This window comes from Poecilia formosa, unplaced genomic scaffold (genome assembly GCF_000485575.1).
Source record: "Poecilia formosa unplaced genomic scaffold, Poecilia_formosa-5.1.2 Scaffold149, whole genome shotgun sequence".
NCBI classification, from domain to species: Eukaryota; Metazoa; Chordata; class Actinopteri; order Cyprinodontiformes; family Poeciliidae; genus Poecilia; species Poecilia formosa.
Genome location: NW_006800088.1, coordinates 461,109 through 477,940, shown reverse-complemented (window position 1 = coordinate 477,940; position 16,832 = coordinate 461,109). Strand labels below are relative to the sequence as shown.

At 42.1% G+C, this 16,832-nt stretch overlaps 2 protein-coding genes across 2 annotated transcripts in view; both read left to right on the top strand.

Moving 5' to 3' along the window:
• The first annotated feature begins 562 nt into the window (after positions 1–562).
• Positions 563–11,115, top strand: rbm14b (RNA binding motif protein 14b). The gene is made up of 4 exons (XM_007563584.2): positions 563–671; positions 3,216–3,568; positions 4,480–5,521; positions 6,285–11,115. The coding sequence occupies exons 2-4, from the start codon at positions 3,220–3,222 to the stop codon at positions 6,583–6,585; spliced, it is 1,692 nt and encodes a 563-aa protein (XP_007563646.1). The 5' UTR covers positions 563–671; positions 3,216–3,219; the 3' UTR covers positions 6,586–11,115.
• A 3,782-nt stretch (positions 11,116–14,897) lies between these two features.
• actn3b (actinin alpha 3b) overlaps positions 14,898–16,832 on the top strand; it is a 28,598-nt gene continuing 26,663 nt past the window's right edge. The window contains exon 1 of the mRNA XM_016677176.1: positions 14,898–15,251. Coding sequence (XP_016532662.1) covers positions 15,117–15,251 — 135 coding nt within the window. The 5' untranslated portion in view covers positions 14,898–15,116. The remainder of the gene's footprint in view (positions 15,252–16,832) is intronic.

Below are 16,832 nucleotides of genomic sequence, written 5' to 3'. Positions count from 1 at the left end.
ATGCAGTCAACAATTGAGAAAGCATTAACAAATGTTACAGTTTGACAAATGCCATCATGAAACTCATCATTTATTATGGTTCAAAAGCAACTCTAACCAGGCAGTGTTTGACTCTAGATTTAAAGGAGCTCAGTGTTTCAGCTGTTTAGCAGTTTTCTGGAAGTTTGTTCCAGATTTGTGGTGCATAGAAGCTGAATGCTGCTTCAAACGACTTCACATTGCATTACTTTGTGTTAGTATATCACTGGCTACTGTATAATTTTACTTCCTTCAAAAACGAAGTGTGTTTTTAATGACAAAGTTTGATTTAATTTGTAAACTTTTCATGAACTACATTGTGAAAAAAGAACAGACTTTTACACATGATCAAAAGTCTATTTTTGCTAATTTCCATCAGTCTTGTCGCACTTGTTGCTCTCCTTTGAGCCCAGCACGGCGGCTGTGAGCCATCCTTTTCCACTGCGGTAGCAGTAATTAACTAAGCATGCTTCCAGGAGCTCTCTCTCTGTGTGTGTGTGTGTGTGTGTGTGTGTGTGTGTTCTTGGGTTATTTCATGAGGATTCAGCATCCTCCGGGTGCAGCAGCCCTCCCCCCTCTGCAGCTTCTCCAGCAGTATGCCCGACGTTCAAACGGAAGCAGACGCTACCATTTTGAAACACAGCACCGCTAAGGTAAGATGGTAGTTCCTTCAGTTTTAATAGCATTTTTCTGTTGTATTATCCCCACACAAACCCCCACGGGCGGTAATCAAACCCAAACGGTGTCAAAGAATGCGTGTTTTAATGGGAAATGCCGGTTTGGGAGCAGACTTTAACTGGCCGTGTTGTCGCTCAGGAAGCTCTCTCGTGCTGCAATGCACGCGCTCCTGTGCGGAAAAATGCGATTGTTCTAGACTACGTTGATATATTTTCGGAAGGCCTTCACTAATATTGGGCGTTTATTCAGCTTTCGTTGTTGTGTGAGGTGGGCTAAATGTACGGGAACGCGTTATTTGCGTTGACCTTTTTTTAACGCCTGTTTAGCTTTAAACAAACCCACCAGCATCCCTGCCGCTCTCCATTCACAAGGAAACCTCGACAACGAGGCGTTTGAGCCAGCTAACAAACTCAACATGCGTCTTTTTCAAGTCCTTTTTCTTTTTTTTTTGTTGTTGTTGCGCCGAATAATGACGGCAGCAGTGAAAATGTGTTTACTCAGCGTCGTGCTGCGTCATCAGGAACCAGGTTCGCTCAGTTATTCCACAATGAAGCCAGTGTTAATGCAGCAGCCATTCTGCCTGACTCATGCAGTCCACACACGGAGGGAAAATGCGCTTTCGTTTGGAGGAAGACGTGTTTTTCTTCGTCAAGTAGTAACTTACTAGAGGCGAAACCAGAAAATAGAAATGTCCCCCTCTGGTTTCATGTTCCGCTTTGCCCTTTGATTTACAGCCAACCATAAAAGGTTGTTTGGAGTGAAGGAAGAAAAAAAAAGGGGATAAGAAAATGGGCCTGTTTAGCCATCTGTTTTGGTATAAATTGGGGGTTTGTACATTAAAGACAACGCTTAAAGCATAATCACAATTTGGTGGCATAAAAGTGGTTATTACTGTGAATCCAGGCAGACTTAATAAACACTGGCCTTCCTGAACTCTGTTTGCCTTTCTGTCTTCAGTGGATGAGTGTGACTCATAGCTGTGGGGGTGATCAGTCTGCTTTTAAATAAAGAGACCCCGCTTACATTAAATCTTTCAAATCAGATCTCTTTTAAAAACAAAAAGAAAATCTCCCAGCTTTGTTGTATCTAATTTGACTCCGTATCTGTGGGGCTTTCAAAGGTATGTATATGGTCTATGGTTCTGTTTTTATTTTGTACATTTGAATATTAAACTTGCATCTATTTGGTTTTATCATTCGTTGCTATAACTCTGAAACATGTTAATTTTTCAGATTTATGCTAAACATTTAAGTTAATTGATTGGATCAACAAAGATGTTCATTTAAGAGTGTTAGTCAGTCTCTCAGTTTAGTTTAATACAGTGCAGGTACTCCACTTTGAATATTTTTCCTGTATTTGAAAAAAAAATAAAAGAAAGGGAAAAAGAAGACGTTGGGTGATAATTTTCCCAAACGGCCACATCTCTTCTGAATTGAATTGCAATTGAACAAAACGATTTGTCATGTGTTTCTGTGTATGTTAAGCTCGGCTGTTATTCACAAACAGAGCAGCATTACCTTTTACTTTAGAATATAACTACTAAGAATAGAGCTGTGCAATATTAGGACATTGGATTAGGATAGTGTTTCTTCCAACAATCTGTGACCTTTAGTATCTTGGACGCTGTCATTTGTGGTGAGGACATTCATTGAAGTGCGTTTAGCAACAGACTAAATATCTGCTGATCCCAAAAATGTTTTCTGTGATGTCGTATATCCTTAAATTTGTTATTAATTTATTTACCTTTTAAATTTTTTGGCTTAATGGAAAAAGAGAAGAAGCAAAGGGAAACAGAAAACCATGTTTTGGTCGTCAGCTCCTGCCATTTTGTAGCTTGTTAGCTAACCAGTTCATTCCCTTTTACCTAAACCATGCGTATCAGTTTATTTACCTGTTCAGATCTTTTATTCAGAATAATTGAGGAAAATATTATAAACTGCTCAAAACTCATATAATTTCCTTTTCGTTGTAGATTTTGTTATATTTTATTATTACATAGACTTCAGTTGATCACGGCTTTGATCCCCTTTTGGGACAGTCTGAATAACAAAATATAAACTCTCTGATAAAAACAGAACTGTTCGCAACATCCTGCTGGTAGGTGGTATTATTATTATTATTATTATTGGAGACACTCGTCTCATTTTCATATAGCAGACTGTAGAAAATCATGCACCGTTTGTACAATATGTGTACCAAAACCAACGTACAAAATGTTGAAGGAGCAAATAGACCAACACCCACATTGAAAACAATAGTGTCCATGCGGGAAATGAAACTCTTCAACATTGTTTTTTTAATGTTCAGACTGTTAGTCCACTTGAATACACCCAAAACTGAGGTTTTATGAATCTTAACTTTGAAATGCTTTCCTAAAACTCACAGTGCATGTGTAGAACAAGTGCAAAAGCAGCAGAAAATGTAGGACTTGCATCTGTAGGATGTAGCTGTTACTGTGCAATTTATTCCAGTCGTTTAATTTCTAACATCAGTAACGTCATCCCTCCGTTTCTCTGCAGCGCTATGGACAAGAGCCACACAGTGAAGCTTTTCGTGGGAAACCTGGCTCTGGACACCACCCAGGAAGAGCTGTCAGCCATATTTGAACCGTACGGCCAGGTCGTCAGCTGCAGTGTGCTGCGTCAGTTCGCCTTTGTTCACCTGCAGGGCGAGGGGGCGGCCGATCGAGCCATCCGGGAGCTCAATGGGAGAGAGTTTCGAGGACGAAATCTGGTGGTGGAGGAGTCGAGGGGGAGGCCGTTGCACTCAACAAAGGTGTTTGTGGGTAATCTGAGTGGGATGTGCACCACTGAAGACCTTAAGCAGCTGTTCCAGACATTCGGGAAAGTCCTTGAGTGTGACAAAGTCAAAGGTGAGCAAAATACCTTGTAGGTGTTGTGATTTTTCTTCCATCAATTTGTAGATGTACCACGTTTGGTTGTTAATATTGTGATTTGTTTAAAAAGACTCCTTTGAAAGTTTATTTCTTCTTTTCCCTCGTGTGTCAGAACATTATTTTATAAATTTGAAAGTTTGGATCTCCCTTCCAAAGAGCTAATGTCCATTTCATGCTATAGGAAGTAATGAATTGCAGGTTGCCTATGATTTCTGTACGCAGTTTCTGTAGAACTAGAGTGTAGAGCAGGGCCGTCTCTTGAAGACTGGAGATGGCCACCATGCTGTAGAGTTTGTTGAGGTTATTGTCATAGTGCCGCAACCTGGAGCTTCTAACATGTCATTTTGAAGCAAATATAGCATTAAAACACCTGGACGGCCTTTGAAGGGAACGCTCCAGTTCATTCTCAGTATGTGGTTGTTTGATGTAATAAGAAGATAAACTTTATCTTGGTGACTAGAGAAGTCGGTCTGTACCGTTTTATGGTAGGATACTGTATTTGTTTTTCAATCTTCAAATCCCCAAGGCAGTATTTTCTTTAAAGCCTTGGTAGTTTAGCATTAACATATAATTAGACTTGGTATTATATTATTTATAACCAATTATCTGACCAGTCAGACTGAACTTGGCCTTTTAGATGTGCACTTTAAAGAGACGAGAGATAAAAGTATTTAGAAGAGAACAAGTCTTTATTTCTTTATTGAAGTTAAGCTACTATTGGGGCATTTTAGTACTTTAATGTTTTTGTAGATATTGACTTATTGGATTTTTAAGCTTATGTATTCTCAGCTCTTGTATTAATCTTTTAAACGATATCTATATTCCTTTTCCATTGCAGTATAAACTTGAACATCTTTGCTGTGCCTAACGATGATTGTTTTCCACAGGCTATGCCTTCGTTCACATGGAAAACAAGGAAGACGCTCTTCAGGCCATTGAGGCTTTGCACGGTACTTCGTTTAAGGGCCGGCCGCTGTCTGTAGAGCTATCCAAGGTCCAACCCAGCAAGCAGACACCCACGGGGAAAATCCCATGTGTTAACTGCGGGAAGCAGGGCCATTATGCTGGAGAATGTCCGGTGGGCAAGCCGTCTTTAGAGCAGTACCAGAGCCAGGCTGCAGTCCTGGCCGCTGCTGCCGCCGCAGCCGCCGGCCTGCCTCTGCAAGTTCAACAGAGCGTGCACAATTCAGTCTACAACACGTCCACCTTTGACCCCACGTATGCAGCTCTCACGGGAATCACCACTGGCACACGTACTGATGGAAACCCGGTGAATCCGGCTGTCTACGGCGCCCTTGCCAGCCAGGTGTATGGTGCTAATGTGGCCAACCAGCTCTATGGGACGGTGGCGAGCCAGGCAACTCTTACATCAGGCGCCACACAGGTGTACAGCTCAGTGACGCCCAATATCTATGGCCAGGTGGCTGCATCTCCAGCTGCTGCTGCTGCCGCCGCAGCGGCGGCTGCCGCTTACACAACTCCAGTTTACACCCAGTCTGTAGCCAACCACCCTGTGTACCTGGCAGCCGCTCCTGGAATAGAGATGCCAGCAGCAGCAGCTACAGTGAACCCTGCTTATTCTGTAGCTCCTGCGATTTATGGTGCTGCCACCCCAGCCTACGCTCACATCAGCGCCATGGGAGCAGCAGATCCAGCCTCAGCCCTGTTTGAGGCTGCAAGGCAGGCTCACTACTTTGCCCAAGGCCAACAGGTTGTGGCTGATCAGCAGACGGCTGCTGTGGCAGCCGCTGTGGCCAAGTCAGGAGAGAGAGACCGTAGTCCTTTACGCAGGTCGGCACCACTTCTGCCAGACCCGGTGATGAAGCCATTCATATACCAGCGGGCCAAACCACGCAGACCCTTGCTACCGACGCCAGCTGGCCGTGCGGCAGAAGAGGCGGTAGAGGCACCGGAAGACTCGATGGCCAGGTGGGACATGACTGTTGATGATTAAAGGACTGCATATTTCATCCGAAGCCGAACAGTCGACAGTCACGTGGTTGCAGCGCCTTCGTATTCACACACACCTTTCAGACAACGGCACCGACCACCTGGGGGCAGACCCCACACGCTTCAGTGTCTCACTCCTACGGAGCTAGTGCCACACTTTTCTCCAGACAGCCTCCTCCTTGAACAACTACAGTATAATTTCCTCATAGGAGTTATTAACCATTTTCCAGTCTAGTAGTTATTTAGTGAAGAATCGTACCAATGTACATAAACAGCGCTGTCTGAGCGAATTTCCGCTTAAAACATGGCAACAAACTTCTGGCCAATCACACAAGTCTTTTTTTTTTGTAAACGTTTTATACTTTTATTCTCTTGCTTTTCTTTTGTTATTTTGTTTGTATTTCCTCTAACTCATGTAAAGCACTATGAATTGCCTTGTTGCTGAAAATGTGCTATGTAAATAAAATAATCTTACCTTACCTTACCTTACTACACTTTGCACAGAGCTCTGTCAAAATAGTTCGGCCCAGGCCTGTCGTCGGGTTCGGCAGGCGAATGTCTCTTTGCGAACAAACGACGCGGTTTTTGTCACGCGTCGACGTCTATGACAGCCGATTTCGGCACTTCGGATGAAGTATGTCAGGGCCTTTGACCTCAGCCGTCTGTGTCTGCTCTGCTACCTGTGTCCTCTTCTCCTTAATGCAACCTATGCCTCTTGATTTTCACCCTTTTTTTGGGCTAGGTACTACGCCGAGTACTACCAGCAGTTGCAGCAGTACCCTCAGTTCCAGTATGCCTACCCATCGAACACAGTGGCAGCCATTGCTGGCATGTCAGGAGTCACGGGAGTCCCCGCGATGTCTGCTCAGCCAGTCGCTACGCTGGAAGCCCTCAGGCCAGTGGTCCCCGCTGCTGCCGCAGTGGCAGCTGCCATGGCTGCGCCCAGGGTGTATGAGCCGCCGTTGCCGCCGCCTACGCGCAAGGAGGCCATCCTCCACCGCCCCGAACTCTCCCTTCACACGCCTGAGCCCCCCTTCCGATAGTTGCACTCAACTGTCTGCCCCCGCCCCCTCTCCCTCTCTGCCCTGATCCCTCACCCCTACATACCTTTTCCACTCAAAACTTGACCACCTCTGTATGTATGCGAGTGTGTGTGTTTGTGTGCCTGGGGGACTGGCTGAGGGATTTAAAACTGAGGGCTGTTGGGCTTAATAACTTGCTTTACGACGGGGCTGACCGGCTAACCTTGGTCCAGTTTGCATGACCACAGTGCAGCTTTGAAGACAGGCCTTCATCTATTTTTATGGGCATTCTGTGTGCTTTTCTGTTTTAACTTATCGTGCCAGTCTCACACTTGTGCCAGTATTAGACTGACTGAGTCAGTCGTTTCTTTTGCCTTTATTTCTGCAACCCAGTTATGATTTTCTAGGGCCAAATCTCCAGTAATTTACATCAGCCATTCTACTTAGGCCTAGATTATCAGGTAGGGCAGCTAATTTGAAACCTTTTTTGCCTTATGTTGATGAGTATCAATTTGTAATGTTCTTAGATGAAATGTACACTCGTTGTGTACCAGCTGCATTGTACTGTGTCCAACAGAACCAAGGTTAAAGTATTTTGGGGAGATTGTTTGTCCTGGATGCGATGTGGATGTTGTACGTGTGGTTGCGTGAGACGTGCGGGCTCTTGATTTTTGCAGCGCACAAACGCAGCAGCAGCAGCAGCTAAGACTGCGCTTTGCAGAGAAAAAAAAAACAATAAACGTAAAGCACACATAGACGTACTGTAATGTTTATTCGTATCTATCCTCGCCCCCTCTGAATCTCATCCTCACATTTAAACTACGACACTGCAAGACACTGCTTCACCTTTTCCTCTTCCTAACTACAGCTGCCTACCTCTTATTGTAAAATTCATTGTAGATTGTATTTTGTTCTGTACGTCTCCACATTTCACCCTGTCAGCAATTGCAGCTCCGTGTAAAGCTACAGCAGTTCAAAGTCTGGGTAGCTGGATTTTGTTTTTTTCCTTTTTTTTTCTTATGTATTGTATTTGGTCCTCTTTCATGTTCAGAGGCCTTTTAAAACACAGATAAAAGTGTAAATAGTTTATTTCCAACATTATAGTTTACATGTGATATAAGTCAACCTATGGGATGTGATGAGTTTTCAACGGGAAAAACAATGCGTAACTACTGAACAAGTTTACAGAAGATCTTTGGATTGCATCCTTTTAGAAACCATTATATGTGACAAGGTCAGTCATGTGCCTCAAAACCTTTAGTGAAGTGCATTAAGTGGAGAAATCTCCCATTTTAAGTGCTTTGTTTTCCAAAATCATTTCAACTGAAGCAACAGGAGCCTCAAAGCTCAGAATCCAGAGGGCTACAAGTGGTAAAGCTTCCACGGCTCCTAATGGGTCTGTTTATTGCAAACGTTTTTTTTTAGTTTTTTTTTAGAAAAGCCACAAAGTGAGCCTCAGAGGTTCATTATATAAGCCTTTGGTTTTAAGCAGAAACAGCAGTGATAGCACCAACGAAGTGAGAGATGGGGCAGTGTCTTCCAGTGGCCCCAAAATATCCGCCATTTCTCCATCGAACGCCAGATCTGCTTTAGATTCTGATTCCAAAAAGCATATTTGAGTATGTTTTTACTTGTCAAGTCATCTGCAGTTCCTTGCAAAAATAAGCATTTCTACCTCTTGAAATGTTGTCACTTTACAACCATGAGTGTTGATGTATTAATTGAAAATGAGCTGATGCATTTCAGCACATAATTGTGAAGTAGAATGAAGAGACTTCATGGCTTTCAAATTTTTAGCCACAGATGCTCAGTTAAATGTTAGTCGGGTCAGTGTAAGATATTAATATGCTTTGATCTAGTGTTCTAGGATTGCCCTCTATTTAGCTCCATTCATCCTTCTGTCAACTCTAATCAGCTTCCCTGTCTTGACTGGAGAAAAGCATGGCCACAGCATGATGCCGACACCACCATGTTTACACTGTAAGAATGGTGTGTGCAGGGTGATGTACCTTCGTTTAGTATTTTTCCCCATGTGCAGCATTTTGCACATAGGCCAAAATCGGACATTTTGGTCTGGTATGAACGGAGCACCTTCCTCCTCGTGTTTGCTGTGTTCCTTGCATGGCTTCTTACAAACTGCAAGCTGGACGCATTATGGCTTTCTTTTTGACCTTCTTCCCTAAAGAACAGACTTGTCTAATAGTTGTTTTATCGACAGATTTTCCCACCTGAGCTGTGGCTCTCTGCAGCTCCTCCACAATAACCAATGAGCCTCTTGGCTGCTTGCTGATCAGTGCTCTCCTTGTTTGGCAGTTTGGGTAGGCAGGATGTGCAGTCGTGTTATACTCTTTCTACAGAGAAGCTGCATCTGTGCTGGGATTAAATCAAACAGTTGTTTACTGATTACCAGACTTCTACGCTGGATTTTATGAAGAGTTATGAAAGTGAATGTGGTTGAATATAGGGATGTCCTGATCCCATATTGATATCGGTCTTCCAAAATCCTTCACCCAAACCCATTGGTTGATAATAAATGGGTCAATTGTTCTCATACCAGTTGTTACTGACTATTGTTCTCTGAGTAATATCACTCAATCAAACCTTTTCTAACATTCCACACTAACGTATGTTTGATTCGTGCTCACATCGTATCGTGTCGGTATCCGTATCAGCCAATACTCAAAGCTGCAATATCGGTATCGTGTTGGAAGCAAAAAAAAAAAAATAAAATTTTTGCGGGACACCTTTAGTTGATTTTGATTTTGATCACATTTTTATTTTTACACAAATCCTACCCTTCCACTTCACAAATTATGTTCTACGTTGCGCTGATCTATCACAGAAAACCCCAATAAATTACACTGAAGTTAGTGGTTGAAAGTGACAGAATGTGAAAACGTTCTATTGGTATGCAGTATGTTTGCAAGGCACTGTAGAGAGGGTTTATTAATTATTTGGATACTGATTTATTTTAAATATTTTTTGTTTTGTTTTCTAAATCTGGAATTGGATTTCTTGATGCGTTTCACAATGACGCCAAAGTCCAGAGTGGCGACTTCCATCCATTTACAATCAGTCATTTGTGTTGCAGCTAGTATTTGACAGCAGACCAATGCACAAACAGAAAAGACCTTCTGAAATCACCTGACTGCCTCATTGTTTCCCGCTTCCCCGCTCCTTCTGTGGTTTTTAGTGGTTATAAGTGACTTTTGCATCTCGGAGTGTAATTTTTCCGTGTCGTATATACAAACACATACCGGTTGAATCCTTTGTAGAATTATGTGGTTTGCAAAATGTTTTGTTTGCTATGTATTTTTTAGAAAAGTATTTTTAATTTAGCCTTTTTTTTATATATATAGAACAGTGGGGAAAAAATCAGCATGCCTTTTATTGAGAAAATGTATACTTTAAACCTTATACTGATAATAAAGAATGTTTGGCTGACTACTGTGGTGACAGAAAGCAAAGGGTTTGGACATTTCGCCTTCTTTCTGTTTATGTTCCTCTCCGTTATCTGTCTCTCTTGTGTAAAAATGACCACCAGACCCATTTGACTGGGGATCCAGGGGGAGGCAGGTGTAGATGCTGGGCCAGCTTTGCTCACTTTGGTCAGGGTAAGTCCGGGTAGGAGCTCCTTCCTCTCTCCAGCCTCTCAAACGAGAATATCCCAAATTTAGAGTGCTGAGAGCGGCGCCTAAAATTGATTTCTATGCGCAAGATTGTATTGTACACAGTGAAGCTGCTGCGAGGGCTGGGGAGAGGCTCACAGATAGAATGGCCTGGGTGCATTTTGATCTGTGGAGCAGTCCCTTTCTTGGGGTTTGATGGGTGTGCGTCTGGTCTGGTCCAAGTCTGGTCTCTCTCCTTGCTGCACCAAATTCTCCCTTTTCCGTGTGTCTCTGTGTTCACTATGCTCAGACCTGCATGTGTGATAATCTGTAACTGTGCCGCAAGAGATAAAAAAAACAGCCCAACTCGACAGTCCAGCTCTGAACTAACTATCTCAACTGAATTAGGTCACCGTGCTACCTGGAACACCCTGTGTGCTGCCTCGCGTGAGCCGTGGGGACGACTTTTAGCGCGACGCCACCGCAGTGGAAACTTGTTGTCTCTCTTTCTCTTCACCACCAAGGTAAATCGACTAAATGCAAAAGAAAGAAATCATGACAGCACTGACATCTCTTCTCCTTAATTGCCCCATCCCCCTCCTCACTTTCCTTTGACTGTGGCTTGATACAACACTCCTACCCCTCTTCCTTCCCTCCGCCATTACCACCTCCCCTTCTCTCTCTCCCCCCCAACCCCCCCGAGTCCGTAATCTCTCTTCTACTGCATCGGCAGTGTTTGTACCTGTAGCCTGGGTCTTCTCCTCACTGGGAGTGATGGGCCGGCTGGGGTGGGGCAGGGTTAAGACCCCTTCTTAGGACTGATCCTGTCCTGCATCAGCACATTGAGGTGCCCTTTGCTCGGTTGTTATGTGAGCTGGTGAACAATACGTGCGATGTGTCAGGGTGCGCTTGAGTGTGAGTGTGGGTGCTAAAAAAAAAAAAATGCACAAAAAAACGGGATACTTTTTGGGCGCCATTTCATTGGTCAATGAGGCTTGGCGTAAGTGGACACACCTCAAACCCTTCCCCTTGCCAGCTAATCAACTCCTGTCCACCGCCGTATTCGCCGCCCTCAACCCTCCTCACTCTTCCTTCCTTCCTCCTCTTCCCCCTCTCCCTCCTTCACCCCACCCTGCTCTCCCTCTTTGCGCATCTCCTCACCTCTCCGCCGTCCACGCACACAGCGCTTTTTGTTTTTTTTACCCGCCGGCACCGCCGCCACCTTGGATCTGGGTTCCATCGCTCTGGCTTGGACTCAACTTCCCAGAACCACCCACCTGACCCAAAACACCTCCCTCCCCACCATCCTCGTTTGTTACCATAGACGCCCTGGCGTGTCGAAAAGGACTGTATTTGTGGCGCCCCTCCTTTGGACTTTGTCCTGTGACACAGAGAGACTTCAGAGCTCGAGGAATTGCTTTGCTGCAACTGTTGAATGTTGGTTGTCCATAACATGGCTCTGGCAGGGGATGTGAAGGCAACGTGTAATGTAAAGCAACTTGAAGCAGAAGATTGACATTTGTCAGTCAGAAAGGTCCTATAGGAAAGGCCCACAGGCCAGACTGACCTGTAGATTCTCCTCAATCTCAGGGTTCCTATAGGACTTTTCTGTCACACGTCATCTTAGTAGCTTGTATGTGTACTTACTTACTTACTTACTTTTAGGGAGTTCATTCTGTGGACCAGGTTTCAGTTAACTTGTCTCGCATTTTCCCTAAGAGTTTCTGGATGGGAGTGATGCTCTCTTTATGCCTAATGAGCAAGAAAGCACAAAATATTAGAAAATTTGATGGGTTGATTAATGAGGTGAGTTCTTGGTTTAGTTTTGAAGGTATGGATCATATAGAGCAATAAAAAGGGTTAAAAATCTATTTTCGTACACAGATCTTGTATTATAATAAACCTAAACCAGAGTAGGGCCTCCGTCTCAACATCCTCTCTCCCCGCTAGCGCCTCCATACCTCCTCCTTCACTCTCCCAGCTCCCCACTAAAGGCTTCTTCTGGCGCTTGTAAGTCTGGGCCTTCGATCATGCTTGGGTAAATGCAGTTCTGCATCTCTACAAAAGAAAAGAAAAAAGAAAACCCTGCTTGTAAATCAGTTGCACTGCATCGCCCGCCAAAGCTCACTGCAGCCCCTCGTCAGCCTACTCCCACACCCAGACCCCCCCGTCCACCTTTTTGTCTGTTGTTGTTTTAGCTAAAGAAAAGTGCATGTGCATATTACGCACGTGTCAGTTCGTTGTTTTGAGTGGGATCCTGAAGGTCATGTCTGTCTTCCTGCAGGGGATATCCAGCTAAGTGCAAATTGGTACAAGTTGTTTTTTTTTTTTTTCTCAAGCCAGTCCTATGAAGGGCCAAAAGTGTCACAATCTAGTAAATTTTATATTATTAAATGGATATTATACATTATTTAAGCAAATAATGTGTTCCATGTACGACTTATTTAAGTTCATGTACGACTTAAATATTGACTATTGTACTACTCTTTTTATATTAAATATTTATTTTTAGATATTAAATGTGAAACTCTGTGATTACAATTTAAAGTTGGTATACATTAAAATCATACAGATTTAATTTAGTAGTTTTTCACAGTTCTAATCCTTCATTAATGCACTCATTAGGACCATGAACTCTAATTGGTTAATCTGCAAATGAGACTCTTGTTTAGACCAATCACCTTTAACTAGAGGTGTTAGCCCCGCCCTCTGACCAATCATGAACTCTGTTCATGTTGTGCTGCAGACTACAGTATTAATTCCAGTATTTCCAATTTGAATACTTTATTATACACTTTTTTTTAACTAGTTAATTTGAATATGACACTTTTGTCCCTTCATAGAGCCCAGTCTGCTTTAAAACTTTTTTGTTTTAATTGATGTGACTTTTTAAGCACAAATTTGAATGGGAAAGGACTGATGTAGATAACAGCAGGGGCAAACCTCAGACATTTTTTTTTCCTTCATCCAGAAAGGGCGAACTTGACAGGAAGCGGTGCAGTTTTTACACACTATAGATGCAAGTATTATTTCCTTTTTTGATGTTGATCAATGAACAATTAAAAGCAAATAACTGATAAGTCTAGCGAGTTTTACACAAGCTACTTTATAATGAAAACTCAACATGTTTACATCGGTCAGATCACTCGTTTCAACCGTTCCCAGCCTCACGAGAGGAGCAGTAATGTAACCACTGAGCTTCCTAAAGTAGGTTAATGGACCAAGCTTACTGTAGTTACATCAGATGTTTGATTAATTACTTTCTAAATCACTCTAGATTCCAAAGACGTAAAGGGTGACTTAGTAATTTGCTATCTCAAGAGGGTAGGAATGTGGATATGCTCATTTCAAAGCAATTAGCGTTAGCACAAAACTGAATGTTAGGGGATTTCAATTCCCAAATGTTAGACCAGAAATTTGCATCATGTTTACTGTGAATGACAAATCCGATATAGATACAAGTTATATTGTATGGTTGTGTATTCATATATATGCCTTTTAAAATGTATTTCTGAAAAATGTCGTCTTTTTTTTTTTTTTGTTTTTTGCATGCAATTTACGAATAAACTTTTTTTTTCCTCATATCGGTGTCCAGATCTGTTGTTATTCCAACTCGCAACATTAGGATGTAGCTGAAAAACAAAGTGTGTGAATTTGATTTTAGAGCTGCTGTGAGGAATATGTAACTGATAAAACTAACAAAGTAGTAGATAGCTGTGAAGTGGAATGAAAATGATTTTCATATTCTTAACAGAAGAAACTCTGTGTGTTGACAAATTTGTAAATTACCCTTTTTTCTATCATTAAGAAGAAAAAAAAAGTCCAACCAAATCCACCTAATTACTAAACAAGGTTCACTTTTATAATCTAGTCTGAGTATAAATTTGAGTCCAGCTTGGATGTTTGAGAACATTAGTGAACAAGCCAACACATGACGATCAATAAAAACAACAGATAGTTAAGGGATAAAGATGTGGATAAGTTAAGAGTACATGTAGATTACAAAACATTATTTCAGATTTACGTCAAAGGGCTAAATATCCTGAAAATTAAAAGTACATCACAACTCCAAACATGGTTGGTCACTTAAACTGGCAGGCTGGGTATGAATGCTATGGTAACTGGATGTGAATTTTAAAGCTCAGTTTGGAATATTTTATTTATTTTTTTACATTAGACTGAAACTGAACTTTTTGAACTTCAAGCAAAACAACATGTGGTGGAAAACTGACACTCACCAGGGTGAAATGGGGTGGAGGCAGCATCATGCTGTCTTTTTTATCACAGGTGATGCATAACCTAAAAACTTGAAGCTGTAGTTGCAGCAACACGAAACAGTTCCTGGAGTAAGAATACCTTTGCTAATATTTCATAAAATGAGGAACTGTCCATGCATTAGTGTATTTAATTTTTGTCTTCATAGAAAATTCTATATTCTTTTTTTGTTTTGTTTTTTGGTGATGTTGCATTTTAAAAAGTTGTATGACGCTAAAGAGGCCTGAGTTTACCATCAAGGATCACTAACAGCGACAGGTGCATTACACGGGCCATAACCCCCCTCCCCCCTCCCTTGTTGAGAGGAGGTGTAATTGACAGAAAGCCAGACCAATCACAAACCAGCTACCCCCAATTGCAAAGTTTTACTCCGCCTTTTAGGCCTTTTGAGGCTCAGAACCTGACACCCAAGCTGTAAGGACCCATACTTATTGGGGTGCTGTCACGTGTGCTACTTTTGACCAGGAAAGGAGCACCGGCCAGCAGGGTCTTCTGTTAGTGGCCACCACCTTCGCACAGCCACCTCTCACCAGAGGAGTCTGGTCTCCGCAGCCCCTAACTGCCTCTCCCCTCGTCGTCTATATATTTGGTTTTTTTTTTTTTTTTTTTTTTTTTTTTTTGTCACTATAAGCTGAGGGGGACTTACGAAGTCCTGACAGAGGCGGAACGATGACAGCTGTCGAAACCCAAATTACATATAACACCTCCTATACGATCCAACATGAAGATACGTATATGACCCAGGAGGAGGACTGGGACAGGGACCTGCTGCTGGACCCTGCCTGGGAGAAGCAGCAGAGGAAGGTAGGGTTGGATGTGCCGCCTCTGCAGCAGCGGACTGTAGCCTGTGGTGCTGTGCGTAATTGCGCACAGATTTGCCCATGCGCTTTACGCTCACAAAAGCGTCACTGAGTGGCATCTCTGTGTATTTTATCATTCTGAATGGCTTTAAAATCACTAAACTGGTTGTAATAATGAACTTTTTAACAGTCCAATAAAATTGGCTCAGCTGCGCCTTTGGTGTCCCCGCACCTGGCACTTCAGTCCTGCTGGAAGCTGTGTGGGCAGATATTTTAGGCTGCGGAACTTTCTCAGTGTTGTCTTTCAGTTACCCCACAGTGCCTTGCAGATTGTCTAAATTTAATACCCACCCTCCCCCACCTTTTTTTTTCTTTTTCTTTGGCAGACATTTAAGTCTCAACCGGGAAAACTACACGTTAATCTCTGACACTTTTGACAAAGTGTCAAATCAGTTCAACAACAAAACCAAAAAAAGCAAACTAAAGTTGTACAGGAAAAACAAATCTTAGCAAATTAATATTTTAGCTGCTATTAAATAAAACGGCCTTCAAAAGTAGAAATATTTGCAATACTTGTGTATTTGGAATTAAAGTAATTAAAATGAGCTATGTAGGGAATACACAATGCCCTACAATTTTATTAAAAAACGTAATTTTACCTCGATATTGTTAGCCACACGAAGCTAGCTCCGACGCTTAGTAACCAATCACCATGGTAACTCACAGGCCTTACGTCATCTCCTCACAAGTGTGTTTAATGAGGTAGGCGCTCCTTCTGACAATCTGAACGAAAGCACAGCCAGTAAATACAGCTTTATTTAGCTTGTAAAATATTCCCCCAAGTATTTTAAACATTTTTTTTGTTATTTTTAATTTAATGTCAATTTCTTGTTTGTTAGCTTGATGTTGCGTTTTCTACTTCCTACCTGGTCACCATGTTTGATGGCGGGATTTTTGTAGGAGGGACCATTTCCTTGTTCCACCCAACAATTCCTGGAGTCCGAGCTGAAAATAACTTTTCAGTAAATCATTACTCATGGCTCAGGAAATACCATTAGGGTTTATCTCATTAACAGTGCTGGACATTCCGACAAATATCAAATTGTTATCAAATTTATGTTCCAAGTGACTTAATTTCAACATTAGGTTTGAACTAACTAGTGTCCAGCTATATCACAATTAGTCGACATGTTCAGTTTGAAAAGAAAATAGTTAATTAAATGGAGGATAATTAAAAACAAGTTTTATCATCTTTTTATTACACTTGTCATAATTCTTAAGGTACACAGTTTCAGAATGGTGCCGTGAAACCAAGCCAGATTTTGGTGCTCTAGGCTATTGTCATTCACAAAAACTCATAAACAGAGAAGAGTTTTATATAAAATTTAATAAACGAGCCAGCATTTTAAAATTATGGACACAAATTTTAAAAGTAGCTGCTCGTGTATCAAATCGGTACATTTCCTTGCATTGTTAGCAGTTGGATTTAATTTTGCTTTGGGATAAATAAAGTTGTTTTAGATGGAACTAATTATGGAGTAACTCACTTTCAGGTTTAAATAATTAGGAATGTTTTTTTCTGTTT